Genomic DNA, 16,144 nt, shown 5'->3' with positions numbered 1-16,144 from the left:
CTGAGCAGGGCATTCAAAAGTTTAATTAGTGTCTGGAGGAGGACTGGATGCTGGACGTTCCAGGAGTGAACGCTGGAATTTCAGGTGGGAGCCTGTTTCTGGCTGCAGCCCGGGTCATGCCAGAGGCTAGAGGTAGAAGCCTGGGAGCCAGACACAGCTCAAGGGTGGAATGGATTCCCTCGAGATAAGGCCAGCTAAGAGCTGTGAGCTCACTGAAGTTCGAAAACCGGCTCCCAGCCCCCGCCCCTCCCTCCCCTCAATCTAGTAAAAATTGACGCTCATCTCTGTAGTTTTGGAACATGATGGTAAGAATGCTGCTGCCTCGGGTTCTTGTGCTGGTCCTATCTCAGGCTTGTTTGCTTGCTTCCTTCGCATACTACAGACAGGGCTTTGCATAAAGAAGTGGGCTGGTGGATCACTGTTCTGCAAAGATCCCATTGTGCGACTGGAGCAGGTTACCTTCTCTGAGCCTCAGTGTTCTCATCTGTAAAATAGGCATATCGTTCCTTCTTTTCCTAATAACCAAACAAGGGTTCTTGTACTTTACCTTAAATCAATGTAATTTAAAGATGCCAAGCCTTTCTGACATCATTTTTGTGCATAAATACAAGTGATGAAAAGAGAAAGGCATTGGCAATCACTTCCTCACAAGTGCCACGGTGATCGTAGGACCATCCTGATTTCAGAGTTAGTAAAATGTGAAAAATACAACACCTGTGTACCTACCATCTTGCTTAAGAAACAGAACGATTCCCAGCAGCACTAACAGCCTTGTGTCAACCTCCTTGACCTAGCCTTTCCACCCTAGAGAAAACTGTCCTCAAGTTTGGGTTTACTCTTCCCTCATTTTTAGCTACCGTTTTTTTTAAACATGTACCCTATGCAATCCATTGTTTGAGCTTGTTTCAGAATGGTTCCATGAGTGGAACTGTATCCCATTCTTTTGATGTTTTTAAAAATCATGAGAAGTTGATCTATGCTAATGTGTGTAGCTCATTTATTTTTCACTATTGAATATTCCAGTCTCTTCATATCCTGCTGTACTAATTCTGCTGATGGAAATTTGGGCTGTTTCCCGTGTTTTGCTGTTCAGTTATTTTTGCTCTAAACATTCTCAGAGTTGTTTCTTAGAACATGTGTGTTTCTCCAGGGTATATACCTGGGCAGGGAACGGCTAAGTCTAGATGAGAGTGCTTGCTGTTCTGATTGCTAGCTAATACTGCCACCCTTATTTCTGTCCACTGAATAGCCCGAGGGGGCATGTTCTGGCTGTGTTTACACACCTTCAGGGGGAATAAGCGTTTATACAAAGAATAGGGGGGGTGGGATTCCCTGGCGGCGCAGTGGTTGAGAGTCCACCTGCCGATGCAGGGAACATGAGTTCGTGCCCCGGTCCTGGAAGATCCCACATGACGCGGAGCGGCTGGGCCCGTGAGCCATGGCCGCTGCCCCTGCGCGTCCGGAGCCTGTGCTCCGCGACGGGAGAGGCCACAACAGTGAGTGGCCCGCGTACCGCAAAAAATAAATAAATAAATAAATAAATAAATAAAAGAATAGGGGGATAGTGAAGGAGAGCTTCCCAGACCATAGTCTGACTTTGAGCCATGGCCCTGAGGGGCAAAGCCAGAAAGGAGTGGAAGCCAGATGGTGCACTGCTGTTGGCGCTGAGCATGTGTGTGAGGTGGGGCTGCCCTTGCCTGGACACTGGGTCTCAGACTGTGACATCACAGAATCCACTGTGAGTCTACGGCTGGGCTTCGGGACCTAGAAATTCAGACAAAACACTGCATGCGTTCTCAGATTGTATGGTTTTCTATTTAAATTGCAGTAAGGAAGCTGAAGTGGGCTCTCCAGGGGTACTTCCCAGAGCCCTGGTCCCCTTTGCAGCTCCCAGCTCTAGGTCCTATTGATGGGCTTCAACGGTCACTGGCTCCATGGTCTCTGATGTCACACCAGCGATTTCCAGCCCCTGGCCACTCTCTGCTGTCTCTGGGATGGCCTCCATTCGGGTCCCTTGCACTGGCTTCGCCAGGGTGCTCCCATGTTTATTTCGTGATGAGGCCACTGTCTTTTTGGTAAGTCTGGCTCTCATGTTCCTGAAGAAAGAGCTGATCCTGTTGAGTCTCTTGGTGGTGGGACCTGAACGCGCTGGAGATACGCTCCTGCCCGATTTGTGCGAGGTCTTGGACTCACTGGTGATGGGAGCACGGCTGATGCCTTTGGGAGCAGTGCCCTGCTCGCTGCCCCCCGGGCTGCCGTGGCCTTTGGCCTTTTGGTCATCTCTAGTGGCTCTGCGGCCGCCTGAGCACGGGCCAGCTGCTTTGGGGATGGTCTTGCTCCCCGCTGCCTCCTGGTGGCTTTCCACGGGACTGCAGAGCGAGGGGCTCGTCAGAGCTCTGTCCTCTCCCCAGTGCTCCCTCCTCTCCCTTCTTCCCTTGCGGGCCTGGGACACTCTCTGTGAGCTGCCATCCTGTTCGCTCGCTTTGCCTTCCTGTGGCAAGCTTGAGACGAGGGTCCCCTCATCCTCCCTGTCGGCTCTTCCTTTGACAGTCTTGCTGGTAGGTTCTGCTCCCACCACAGTCATGCCGGCCCCTGCGGAGAGGCTGGTGGACATGCTGGAAGCATACTGTGAATTGTTCTCAGCACCTGCCAAGGCCGTTTTCCCGCTCCTCAGGGATGTTCTGGCAGTGTCCCCAGTGGCTAGGGTGGTTTTGCTTCCTCCAGGCCCGTCGCTGGCTGTGGCTGCTCTGGCCGTGCTCTGCTCTTGAGCGGCAGGAGACTTGATCACTGCCGGGCTCAGAGCACCCGCTGCGGTGCCTCCTGCCACCCCTGCTGTCTCCACCTTTGTCGTTGACTGCGATGCTGACGCTTTGTCAAGCCGTGTAGTAGGCTTGGCTTTCGCAGGGGCCACATCGGGCATGGTATCGGACTTGTGGGAGTCCAGGTGGATTCCGTGCCCCCCAGCAGAAGCTGCAGGCGTGGCCCCGGCCACCTCAGGGCACGTGTGGAAGCTGCTGGCGCTCACCTGGTCCCGATCCCCCTTTCCTTGGAAATCCTCCACAGCCGGCCTCCTCCCGTCCTGCTCCTCCTCGAACACAGGCATGCAGGTCATGTCCCAGACGGGAACGGCATAGGTGTGGCTTTCACTGTCCACTGGTGGTCGCAGGAGGTCAATGAGCTGTTCCCACTCGGCGAAGAGGTCTTCCCGCGCGTCCAGAGGGGGACACAGCTGCAGGTAGAAGCAGCGGCCAGTGGCCAGCTTCACGCGCAGCTGTTGTTTCTCACGATTGTGAGTGGAGATCCTCACGAAGTCCAAGGGAAGGAGCCTGGTGAGCTCTAAGGTCTTTGCAGCCTTGTGGCTCTTCCCCTTGGTGGCCTGGCTGCGCTCGGCGTGCTTTTTAGAGCCGGTGGCCCGTCGGGCCAGCAGCATGATGTCTGGGAGTGGGAGGACGGGGCTGCTGGATGTGATGCCCATGGTCACCATGCCGCCCCAGTTGTGCACGTCAATCGCGTCTCCCCTCTTCGTGACCTGGATAAAGTCACTCTCGAATATTGCTGCGTACTTGAATATGTCATATTCTCCCTTGTGCAGTTGCCGCTGCAGCTTCCCCGCGGTGGTGTGGAACAGGTCCACCCAGGTGCTGCTCCGGGCCGTGTGATACGGGAGCAGAGAGTCGCCACTCATGGCTGTCTTTGATCCCGACAGGCAGCGCGGTGAAGGCGGGTCCCTGGCTCTTCCCTCCCTCGGCCTCACTGGCAGAAGAGCGAGCCGCGATGCTCCCGCGTCACACAGGCGGCCCTACGGCAGGTCTTCCAAGCCCGCCCCACAGGCCCCCACGTTTGCCTCAGGGTCTCCCAGAGGCAGGGGTGTGGGTAGGGGCACAGATGATCCCAGCGGGGACGCTGCAGGGCGCCTGGAGCCCAGGCTGAATCTCTTCAAGTGTGTCGAGAGCTATGGTAGGCTGCCCTCCGCCTCACCTCACTTCTGCTTCTGGGTTTCTATCTCCCCAAGAGGCTGTGGTGAACTTCCGTCCTAGTGAGAGAAGTCACCACTTTCTCAGCCTAACCGCCGGCACAGCCTATTTATCCTCTGATGCCCTTTGTGACCTATCACGGTCACAAAGCCCTTTGTGACCTATCAAGGTCACAAAGCCCTTTGCTTCATCCCCCAGCTGCCCCGTCAGGGCAGGGCCCCCATCCTCTCCCAAACACCCCATTGCCCCCGTGGAGGACAGGCCCATCCTGCCAGGGACTCAGGTGCGTTACCAAAATAACAGTGTCTTCAACTGGGAAAGTTTTGTGTGGGTCCTTTTTCTTTGCCTCCCCCAAATTCAGCTACTGGATGAACTCTATAGGAAGGTAAGATGATGGGATCAATTGGAACCATTTCAGCTCATGGTTTAATTGTATCGAATAAGGCAGAGTTGGCAGTGGCGGTCCTTAGTCTGTCCTTTCATAAAATCTCAGTAAACGTGGATGATGGTGAGTGCCAATTCCCCTGTGAAGCCTTCCCTAACCCAGAACTCCTTCCCATGCCCCAGACCCCCTCCTCTGAATAGATCCCGTCCCCAACCACACGTCTCTCATTGTATTTGTCACTCAGATTTGTGATCATTACTCGTGCTGGCCTGTCTCCTCCACCATCTGTGTACCTGTGTGCGGGACCGGGGTGGCACACTGTCTGAAAGTTGTTGCACTGAGGTAGCTCCCTCTCTGCACCATCACCTCCCACCTTGAGCGAGTCCTTTAAATGCTCTGAACTTCCGTTTGCTTATCTGCAAAATGGAAAGATGTGAGAATCGGAAGGGGGCACACGCGTTCAAGAACTTTATAAACAGCTAGGGGCTATGCACGTGTTTTTTTTTTCTGTAAATTTATTTTATTATTTATTTTTGGCTTCTCTTGTTGGGGAGCACGGGCTCTAGGCGTGCGGGCTTCGGTAGTTGTGGCTCGCGGGCTCTAGTGCACAGGCTCAGTAGTTGTGGCACACGGGCTTAGTTGCTCCGTGGCATGTGGGATCTTCCTGGACCAGGGCTCGAAGCCGGGTCCCCTGCGTCGGCAGGTGGATTCTTAACCACTGCGCCACCAGGGAAGTCCCTATGCACGTGTTTTTAATGCATTTTCTTCCTTCAGACTAGTGTTTCCCTGCACTTGCCTGTGTGGAAATCATAAGATGAAAGGAGTGTGATGTGATCTTTTTGTAATTTCTCCTCCTTGGGTCCAAGGAAAAGCTGGTGGAGAGTAAACCATTAATTGTGTCTCCCTGCAGCTCCTAGTCTTCTCGGAAACTCTGGGTTAATCCTGGGGTCAGGAACCTTGTTGGGCCAGGGGAAACAGTGCATACGTGTAGGTCTTGGGCTGTCTCCCTTTCTCATCAGTGCTCCCCACCAAGTGCCCACCATTCCGTCCACCAACAGAAGAGACCTCTCCCCACCCTCCCGTGATGAGGTCTGTGGACGTCACAAACTGAAAGTCCAATCAACAAGGATGCTCTGACCTAACAAATACTCTCCCTCATGTGAGCTTTAAGGATTTGGCTTTGGAGCCCCAGAAGAAAAAAGTTCCTGCAGATTTGGTGTGGAGAAACCCTTCTGAGCAGGGCATTCAAAAGTTTAATTAGTGTCTGGAGGAGGACTGGATGCTGGACGTTCCAGGAGTGAACGCTGGAATTTCAGGTGGGAGCCTGTTTCTGGCTGCAGCCCGGGTCATGCCAGAGGCTAGAGGTAGAAGCCTGGGAGCCAGACACAGCTCAAGGGTGGAATGGATTCCCTCGAGATAAGGCCAGCTAAGAGCTGTGAGCTCACTGAAGTTCGAAAACCGGCTCCCAGCCCCCGCCCCTCCCTCCCCTCAATCTAGTAAAAATTGACGCTCATCTCTGTAATTTTGGAACATGATGGTAAGAATGCTGCTGCCTCGGGTTCTTGTGCTGGTCCTATCTCAGGCTTGTTTGCTTGCTTCCTTCGCATACTACAGACAGGGCTTTGCATAAAGAAGTGGGCTGGTGGATCACTGTTCTGCAAAGATCCCATTGTGCGACTGGAGCAGGTTACCTTCTCTGAGCCTCAGTGTTCTCATCTGTAAAATAGGCATATCGTTCCTTCTTTTCCTAATAACCAAACAAGGGTTCTTGTACTTTACCTTAAATCAATGTAATTTAAAGATGCCAAGCCTTTCTGACATCATTTTTGTGCATAAATACAAGTGATGAAAAGAGAAAGGCATTGGCAATCACTTCCTCACAAGTGCCACGGTGATCGTAGGACCATCCTGATTTCAGAGTTAGTAAAATGTGAAAAATACAACACCTGTGTACCTACCATCTTGCTTAAGAGACAGAACGATTCCCAGCAGCACTAACAGCCTTGTGTCAACCTCCTTGACCTAGCCTTTCCACCCTAGAGAAAACTGTCCTCAAGTTTGGGTTTACTCTTCCCTCATTTTTAGCTACCGTTTTTTTTAAACATGTACCCTATGCAATCCATTGTTTGAGCTTGTTTCAGAATGGTTCCATGAGTGGAACTGTATCCCATTCTTTTGATGTTTTTAAAAATCATGAGAAGTTGATCTATGCTAATGTGTGTAGCTCATTTATTTTTCACTATTGAATATTCCAGTCTCTTCATATCCTGCTGTACTAATTCTGCTGATGGAAATTTGGGCTGTTTCCCGTGTTTTGCTGTTCAGTTATTTTTGCTCTAAACATTCTCAGAGTTGTTTCTTAGAACATGTGTGTTTCTCCAGGGTATATACCTGGGCAGGGAACGGCTAAGTCTAGATGAGAGTGCTTGCTGTTCTGATTGCTAGCTAATACTGCCACCCTTATTTCTGTCCACTGAATAGCCCGAGGGGGCATGTTCTGGCTGTGTTTACACACCTTCAGGGGGAATAAGCGTTTATACAAAGAATAGGGGGGGGTGGGATTCCCTGGCGGCGCAGTGGTTGAGAGTCCACCTGCCGATGCAGGGAACATGAGTTCGTGCCCCGGTCCTGGAAGATCCCACATGACGCGGAGCGGCTGGGCCCGTGAGCCATGGCCGCTGCCCCTGCGCGTCCGGAGCCTGTGCTCCGCGACGGGAGAGGCCACAACAGTGAGTGGCCCGCGTACCGCAAAAAATAAATAAATAAATAAATAAATAAATAAAAGAATAGGGGGATAGTGAAGGAGAGCTTCCCAGACCATAGTCTGACTTTGAGCCATGGCCCTGAGGGGCAAAGCCAGAAAGGAGTGGAAGCCAGATGGTGCACTGCTGTTGGCGCTGAGCATGTGTGTGAGGTGGGGCTGCCCTTGCCTGGACACTGGGTCTCAGACTGTGACATCACAGAATCCACTGTGAGTCTACGGCTGGGCTTCGGGACCTAGAAATTCAGACAAAACACTGCATGCGTTCTCAGATTGTATGGTTTTCTATTTAAATTGCAGTAAGGAAGCTGAAGTGGGCTCTCCAGGGGTACTTCCCAGAGCCCTGGTCCCCTTTGCAGCTCCCAGCTCTAGGTCCTATTGATGGGCTTCAACGGTCACTGGCTCCATGGTCTCTGATGTCACACCAGCGATTTCCAGCCCCTGGCCACTCTCTGCTGTCTCTGGGATGGCCTCCATTCGGGTCCCTTGCACTGGCTTCGCCAGGGTGCTCCCATGTTTATTTCGTGATGAGGCCACTGTCTTTTTGGTAAGTCTGGCTCTCATGTTCCTGAAGAAAGAGCTGATCCTGTTGAGTCTCTTGGTGGTGGGACCTGAACGCGCTGGAGATACGCTCCTGCCCGATTTGTGCGAGGTCTTGGACTCACTGGTGATGGGAGCACGGCTGATGCCTTTGGGAGCAGTGCCCTGCTCGCTGCCCCCCGGGCTGCCGTGGCCTTTGGCCTTTTGGTCATCTCTAGTGGCTCTGCGGCCGCCTGAGCACGGGCCAGCTGCTTTGGGGATGGTCTTGCTCCCCGCTGCCTCCTGGTGGCTTTCCACGGGACTGCAGAGCGAGGGGCTCGTCAGAGCTCTGTCCTCTCCCCAGTGCTCCCTCCTCTCCCTTCTTCCCTTGCGGGCCTGGGACACTCTCTGTGAGCTGCCATCCTGTTCGCTCGCTTTGCCTTCCTGTGGCAAGCTTGAGACGAGGGTCCCCTCATCCTCCCTGTCGGCTCTTCCTTTGACAGTCTTGCTGGTAGGTTCTGCTCCCACCACAGTCATGCCGGCCCCTGCGGAGAGGCTGGTGGACATGCTGGAAGCATACTGTGAATTGTTCTCAGCACCTGCCAAGGCCGTTTTCCCGCTCCTCAGGGATGTTCTGGCAGTGTCCCCAGTGGCTAGGGTGGTTTTGCTTCCTCCAGGCCCGTCGCTGGCTGTGGCTGCTCTGGCCGTGCTCTGCTCTTGAGCGGCAGGAGACTTGATCACTGCCGGGCTCAGAGCACCCGCTGCGGTGCCTCCTGCCACCCCTGCTGTCTCCACCTTTGTCGTTGACTGCGATGCTGACGCTTTGTCAAGCCGTGTAGTAGGCTTGGCTTTCGCAGGGGCCACATCGGGCATGGTATCGGACTTGTGGGAGTCCAGGTGGATTCCGTGCCCCCCAGCAGAAGCTGCAGGTGTGGCCCCGGCCACCTCAGGGCACGTGTGGAAGCTGCTGGCGCTCACCTGGTCCCGATCCCCCTTTCCTTGGAAATCCTCCACAGCCGGCCTCCTCCCGTCCTGCTCCTCCTCGAACACAGGCATGCAGGTCATGTCCCAGACGGGAACGGCATAGGTGTGGCTTTCACTGTCCACTGGTGGTCGCAGGAGGTCAATGAGCTGTTCCCACTCGGCGAAGAGGTCTTCCCGCGCGTCCAGAGGGGGACACAGCTGCAGGTAGAAGCAGCGGCCAGTGGCCAGCTTCACGCGCAGCTGTTGTTTCTCACGATTGTGAGTGGAGATCCTCACGAAGTCCAAGGGAAGGAGCCTGGTGAGCTCTAAGGTCTTTGCAGCCTTGTGGCTCTTCCCCTTGGTGGCCTGGCTGCGCTCGGCGTGCTTTTTAGAGCCGGTGGCCCGTCGGGCCAGCAGCATGATGTCTGGGAGTGGGAGGACGGGGCTGCTGGATGTGATGCCCATGGTCACCATGCCGCCCCAGTTGTGCACGTCAATCGCGTCTCCCCTCTTCGTGACCTGGATAAAGTCACTCTCGAATATTGCTGCGTACTTGAATATGTCATATTCTCCCTTGTGCAGTTGCCGCTGCAGCTTCCCCGCGGTGGTGTGGAACAGGTCCACCCAGGTGCTGCTCCGGGCCGTGTGATACGGGAGCAGAGAGTCGCCACTCATGGCTGTCTTTGATCCCGACAGGCAGCGCGGTGAAGGCGGGTCCCTGGCTCTTCCCTCCCTCGGCCTCACTGGCAGAAGAGCGAGCCGCGATGCTCCCGCGTCACACAGGCGGCCCTACGGCAGGTCTTCTAAGCCCGCCCCACAGGCCCCCACGTTTGCCTCAGGGTCTCCCAGAGGCAGGGGTGTGGGTAGGGGCACAGATGATCCCAGCGGGGACGCTGCAGGGCGCCTGGAGCCCAGGCTGAATCTCTTCAAGTGTGTCGAGAGCTATGGTAGGCTGCCCTCCGCCTCACCTCACTTCTGCTTCTGGGTTTCTATCTCCCCAAGAGGCTGTGGTGAACTTCCGTCCTAGTGAGAGAAGTCACCACTTTCTCAGCCTAACCCCCTGGCACAGCCTATTTATCCTCTGATGCCCTTTGTGACCTATCAGTGTCACAAAGCCCTTTGTGACCTATCACTGCCCCAAAGCCCTTTGCCTCATCCCCCAGCTGCCCCCTCAGGGCAGGGCCCCCATCCTCTGCCAAACAGCCCATTGCCCCCGCGGAGGACAGGCCCATCCTGCCAGGGACTCAGGTGCGTTACCAAAATAAAAATGTCTTCAAGTGGGAAAGTTTTGTGTGGGTCCTTTTTCTTTTCCTCCCCCAAATTCAGCTACTGGATGAAATCTATAGGAATGTAAGATGATGGGATCAATTTGAACCATTTAAGCTCATGGTTTAATTGTATCGAATAAGGCAGAGTTGGCAGTGGCGGTCCTTAGTCTGTCCTTTCATAGAATCTCAGTAAACGTGGACGATGGTGAGTGCCAATTCCCCTGTGAAGCCTTCCCTAACCCAGAACTCCTTCCCATGCCCCAGACCCCCTCCTCTGAATAGATCCAGTCCCCAAACACACGTCTCTCATTGTATTTGTCACTCAGAGTTGTGATCATTACTCGTGCTGTCCTGTCTCCTCCACCCTCTGTGTACCTCTGTGCGGGACCGGGGTGGCACACTGTCTGAAAGTTGTTGCACCGAGGTAGCTCCCTCTCTGCACCATCACCTGCCACCTTGAGCAAGTCCTTCAAATGCTCTGGACTTGCGTTTGCTTATCTGCAAAATGGAAAGACGTGAGGATCGGAAGGGGGCACACACATTCAAGAACTTTATAAACAGCTAAGGGCTATGCACGTGTTTTTTTCCCTGTAAATTTATTTAATTATTTATTTTTGGCTTCTCTTGTTGGGGAGCACGGGCTCTAGGCGTGCGGGCTTCGGTGGTTGTGGCTCGCGGGCTCTAGAGCACAGGCTCAGTAGTTGTGGCGCACGGGCTTAGTTGCTCCGTGGCACGTGGGATCTTCCCGGACCAGGGCTCGAGCCCGGGTCCCCTGCGTCGGCAGGCGGATTCTTAACCACTGCGCCACCAGGGAAGTCCCTGTGCACGTGTTTTGAATGCATTTTCTTCCTCCAGACTAGCGTTTCCCTGCACTTGCCTGTGTGGAAATCGTAAGGTCAAAGGAGTGTGATGTGATCTTTTTGTAATTTCTCCTCCTCGGGTCCAAGGAAAAGCGGGTGGAGAGTAAAGCATTAATTGCGGCTCCCTGCAGCTCCTAGTCTTCTGGGAAACTCTGGGTTAATTCTGGGGTCAGGAACCTTGTTTGGCCAGGGGAAACAGTGCCTATGTGTAGGTCTTGGGCTGGCTCCCTTTCTCATCAGGGCTCCCCACCAAGTGCCCACCATTCCGTCCACCAACAGAAGAGACCTCTCCCCACCCTCCCGTGATGAGGTCTGTGGAAGTCCCAAACTGGAGGTCCAATCAACAAGGATGCTCTGACCTAACAAATACTCTCCCTCATGTGAGGTTTAAGGATTTGGTTTTGGAGCCCCAGAAGAAAAAAGTTCCTGCAGATTTGGTGTGGAGAAACCCTTCTGAGCAGGGCATTCAGAAGTTGAATTAGTGGCTGGAGGAGGACTGGATGCTGGACGTTCCAGGAGTGAACGCTGGAATTCCAGGTGGGAGCCTGTTTCTGGCCGCAGCCCGGGTCACGCCAGAGGCTAGAGGTAGAAGCCTGGGAGCCAGACACAGCTCAAGGGTGGACTGGCTGCTCTCGAGATAAGGCCAGCTAAGAGCTGTGAGCCCACTGAAGTTCGAAAACCGGCTCCCAGCCCCCACCCCTCCCTCCCCTCAATCTAGTAAAATTGATGCTCATCTCTGTAGTTTTGGAACATGATGGTAAGAATGGTGGTGCCTCGGGTTCTTGTGCTGGCCCTATCTCAGGCTTGTTTGCTTGCTTCCTTCGCATACTACAGACAGGGCTTTGCATAAAGAAGTGGGCTGGTGGATCACTGTTCTGCAAAGATCCCATTGTGCGACTGGAGCAGGTTACCTTCTCTGAGCCTCAGTGTTCTCATCTGTAAAATAGGCATATCGTTCCTTCTTTTCCTAATAAGCAAACAAGTGTTCTTGTACTTTACCTTAAATAAATGTACTTTAAAGATGCCAGGCCTTTCTGACATCATTTTTGTGCATGAATACAAGTGATTAAAAGAGAAAGGCATTGGCAATAACTTCATCACAACTGCCACGGTGATTGTGGGACCATCCTGATTTGAGAGTTTTAGTAAAATGTGAAAACTACAACACCTGTGTACCTACCATCTTGCTTAAGAGACAGAACAATTCCCAGCAGCACTAACAGCCTTGTGTCAACCTCCTTGACCTAGCCTTTCCACCCTAGAGAAAACTGCCCTCAATTTTGTGTTCACTCTTCCCTCAGTTTTAGCTACCGTTTTTTTAAACATGTACCCTATGCAATCCGTTGTTTGAGCTTGTTTCAGAACGGTTCCATGAGTGGAACTGTATCCCATTCTTTTGATGTTTTTAAAAATCATGAGAAGTTGATCTATGCTAATGTGTGTAGTAGCTCATTTATTTTTCACTATTGAATATTCCGATCTCATCCTATCCTGCTGTATGAATTCTGCTGATGGAAATTTGGGCTGTTTCCCGTGTTTTGCTGTTAAGGTATTTTTGCTCTAAACATTCTCAGAGTTGTTTCTTAGAACATGTGTGTTTCTCCAGGGTATATACCTGGGCAGGGAACGGCTAAGTCTAGATGAGAGTGCTTGCTGTTCTGATTGCTAGCTAATACTGCCGCCCTTATTTCTGTCCACTGAATAGCCCGAGGGGACATGAGTCCTGTTCTGGCTCTGTTTACAGACCTTCAGGGGGAATAAGCGTTTATAAAAAGAATAGCGGGGGGATTCCCTGGTGGTGCAGTGCTTGAGAGTCCACCTGAGGATGCAGGGAACATGAGTTTGTGCCCCGGTCCTGGAAGATCCCACATGCCGCGGAGCGGCTGGGCCCGTGAGCCATGGCCGCTGGGCCTGCGCGTCTGGAGGCTGTGCTCCGTGACGGGAGAGGCCACAACAGTGAGTGGCCCGCGTACCGCAAAAAAAAAAGAAAAAAAAGAATAGGGGGGTAGTGAAGGAGAGCTTCCCAGACCATAGTCTGACTTTGAGCCATGGCCCTGAGGGGCAAAGCCAGAAAGGAGTGGAAGCCAGATGGAGCACTGCTGTTGGCGCTGAGCATGTGTGTGAGGTGGGGCTGCCCTTGCCTGGACACTGGGTCTCAGACTGTGGCAGAATCCACTGTGAGGCTACGGCTGGGCTTCGGGACCTAGAAATTCAGACAAAACACTGCATGCGTTCTCAGACTGTATGGTTTTTTATTTAAATTGCAGCAAGGAAGCTGACAGGGGCTCTCCAGGGCTATTTCCCAGAGCCCTGGTCCCCTTTGCAGCTCCCAGCTCTAGGTCCTATTGATGGGCTTCAACGGTCACTGGCTCCAAGGTCTCAGATGTCACACCGGTGATTTCCAGCCCCTGGCCACTCTCTGCTGTCTCTGTGATGGCCTCCATTCAGGTCCCTTCCACTGGCTCCACCAGGATGCTCCCATGTTTATCTCGTGATGAGGCCACCGTCTTTTTTGTAAGTCTGGCTCTCACATTCCTGAAGAAAGAGCTGATCCTGCTGAGTATGTTGGTGGTGGGACCTGAACGCGCTGGAGATACGCTCCTGCCCGATTTGTGCGAGGTCTTGGACTCACTGGTGATGGGAGCACGGCTGATGCCTTTGGGAGCAGTGCCCTGCTCGCTGCCCCCCGGGCTGCCGTGGCCTTTGGCCTTTTGGTCATGTCTAGTGGCTCTGCGGCCGCCTGAGCACGGGCCCGCTGCTTTGGGGATGGTCTTGCTCCCCGCTGCCTTGTGGTGGCTTTCCACGGAACTGCAGAGCGAGGGGCTCGTCAGAGCCCTGTCCTCTCCCCAGTGCTCCCTCCTCTCCCTTCTTCCCTTGCGGGCCTGGGACACTCTCTGTGAGCTGCCACCCTGTTTGCTCACTTTGCCTTCCTGTGGCAAGCTTGAGACGAGGGTCCCCTCATGGTCCTTGTCGGCTCTTCCTTTGACAGTCTTGCTGGTAGGTTCTGCTCCGACCACAGTCATGCCGGCCCCTGGGGAGAGGCTGGTGGACGTGCTGGAAGCATGCTCTGAATTGTTCTCAGCCCCTGCCAAGGCCGTTTTCCCGCTCCTCAGGGATGTTGTGGCCGTGTCCCCAGTGGCTGTGTTGGTTTTGCTTCCTCCGGGCCCGTCGCTGGCTGTGGCTGCTCTGGCCGTGCCCCGCTCTTGAGCGGCAGGAGACTCGATCACTGCCGTGCTCAGAGCACCCGCCGCGGTGCCTCCTGCCACCCCTGCTGTCTCCACCTTGGTCGTTGCCCGCGACGCGGATGCTTTGTCGAGCCCTGTAGTAGGTTTTGCTTTCGCAGCGGCCGCATCGGGCATGGTATCGGGCTTGTGGGAGTCCAGTTGGATTCCGTGCCCCCCAGCAAATGCTGCAGGCGTGTCTCCGGCCACCTCAGGGCACGTGTGGAGGCTGCTGACGCTCACCTGGTCCTGATGCCCCTTTCCTTGGAAATCCTCCACGGCCGGGCTCCTCCCGTCCTGCTCCTCCTCGAACACAGGCATGCAGGTCATGTCCCAGACGGGAACGGCATAGGTGTTGCTTTCACTGTCCACTGGTGGTCGCAGGAGGTAAATCAGCTGTTCCCACTCGGCGAAGAGGTCTTCCCGCGCGTCCAGAGGGGGACACAGCTGCAGGTAGAAGCAGCGGCCAGTGTCAAGCTTCACACGCAGCTGTTGTTTCTCACGACTGTGAGCGGAGAGCCTCACGAACTCCAAGGGAAGGAGCCTGGTGAGCTCTAAGGTCTTTGCAGCCTTGTGGCTCTTGCCCTTGGTGTCCTGGCTGCGCTCGGCGTGCTTTTCACAGCCGGTGGCCCGTCGGGCCAGCAGCATGATGTCTGGGAGCGGGAGGACGGGGCTGGTGGATGTGATGCCCATGGTCACCATGCCGCCACAGTTGTGCACGTCAATCGCTCCTCCCCTCTTCGTGACCTGGATGAAGTCGCTCTCGAATATCGGCGCGTACTTGAAATGGTCGTATTCGCCCTTGTGCAGTTGCTGCTGCAGCTTCCCCGTGGTGGTGGTGAACAGGTCCACCCAGGTGCTGCTCCGGGCCGTGTGATACGGGAGCAGAGAGTCCCCACTCATGGCTGTCTTTGATCACGACAGGCAGCGCGGTTAAGGCGGCTCCCTGGCTCCTCCCTCCCTCGGCCTCACTGGCAGAAGAGCGAGCTGCGATGCTCCTGCGTCACACAGGCGGCCCTGTGGCAGGTCTTCCAAGGCCGCCCCACGGGCCCCCACGTTTGCCTCAGGGTCTCCCAGAGGCAGCAGGGTTGTGGGGAGATGATCACAGATGATCACAGCGGGGACGCTGTAGGGCGCCTGGAGCCCAGGCCGAATCTCTTCAAGTGTGTCGAGAGGTACGGCAGGCTCCCCCTCCGCCTCACCTCACTTCTGCTTCTGGGTTTTTATCTCCCCGAGAGGCTGTGGTGAACTTCCGTCCTAGTGAGAGAAGTAACCACTTTGTCAGCCTAACCCCCTGGCACAGCCTATTTATCCTCTGATGCCCTTTGTGACCTATCAGTGTCACAAAGCCCTTTGTGACCTATCACTGTCCCAAAGCCCTTTGCCTCATCCCCCAGCTGCCCCCTCAGGGCAGGGCCCCCATCCTCTGCCAAACAGCCCATTGCCCCCGCGGAGGACAGGCCCATCCTGCCAGGGACTCAGGTGCGTTACCAAAATAAAAATGTCTTCAAGTGGGAAAGTTTTGTGTGGGTCCTTTTTCTTTTCCTCCCCCAAATTCAGCTACTGGATGAAATCTATAGGAATGTAAGCTGATGGGATCAATTTGAACCATTTAAGCTCATGGTTTAATTGTATCGAATAAGGCAGAGTTGGCAGTGGCGGTCCTTAGTGTGTCCTTTCATAGAATCTCAGTAAACGTGGATGATGGTGAGTGCCAATTCCCCTGTGAAGCCTTCCCTAACCCAGAACTCCTTCCCATGCCCCAGACCCCCTCCTCTGAATAGATCCAGTCCCCAACCACACGTCTCTCATTGTATTTGTCACTCAGAGTTGTGATCATTACTCGTGCTGTCCTGTCTCCTCCACCATCTGTGTACCTCTGTGCGGGACCGGGGTGGCACACTGTCTGAAAGTTGTTGCACCGAGGTAGCTCCCTCTCTGCACCATCACCTGCCACCTTGAGCAAGTCCTTCAAATGCTCTGGACTTGCGTTTGCTTATCCGCAAAATGGAAAGACGTGAGAATCGGAAGGGGGCACACACATTCAAGAACTTTATAAACAGCTAAGGGCTATGCACGTGTTTTTTTCCCTGTAAATTTATTTTATTATTTATTTTTGGCTTCTCTTGTTGGGGAGCACGGGCTCTAGGCGTGCGGGCTTCGGTGGTTGTGGCTCGCGGGCTCTAGAGCGCA

The 16,144-nt window shown here is 54.2% G+C and overlaps 3 protein-coding genes across 3 annotated transcripts; all 3 read right to left on the bottom strand.

The window, feature by feature from the left end:
• Window positions 1–1,903: 1,903 nt before the first annotated feature.
• Window positions 1,904–3,685, bottom strand: LOC132483417 (Golgi-associated RAB2 interactor protein 4-like). Its single transcript, XM_060088711.1, has one exon. The coding sequence runs from the start codon at window positions 3,683–3,685 to the stop codon at window positions 1,904–1,906; it is 1,782 nt and encodes a 593-aa protein (XP_059944694.1).
• A 3,810-nt stretch (window positions 3,686–7,495) lies between these two features.
• LOC132483420 (Golgi-associated RAB2 interactor protein 4-like) lies at window positions 7,496–9,277 on the bottom strand. The gene has a single exon (XM_060088713.1). It carries the CDS (start codon window positions 9,275–9,277, stop codon window positions 7,496–7,498), a length of 1,782 nt encoding a protein of 593 aa, XP_059944696.1.
• A 3,897-nt stretch (window positions 9,278–13,174) lies between these two features.
• Window positions 13,175–14,854, bottom strand: LOC132483432 (Golgi-associated RAB2 interactor protein 4-like). Its single transcript, XM_060088725.1, has one exon. The coding sequence runs from the start codon at window positions 14,852–14,854 to the stop codon at window positions 13,175–13,177; it is 1,680 nt and encodes a 559-aa protein (XP_059944708.1).
• Between the last annotated feature and the right edge of the window lie 1,290 nt (window positions 14,855–16,144).

Source organism: Mesoplodon densirostris, chromosome 2 (genome assembly GCF_025265405.1).
Source record: "Mesoplodon densirostris isolate mMesDen1 chromosome 2, mMesDen1 primary haplotype, whole genome shotgun sequence".
Classification (NCBI taxonomy): Eukaryota; Metazoa; Chordata; class Mammalia; order Artiodactyla; family Ziphiidae; genus Mesoplodon; species Mesoplodon densirostris.
Note: the sequence above shows the minus strand (reverse complement) of the source record. Positions and strands in the feature narration are given on the sequence as shown.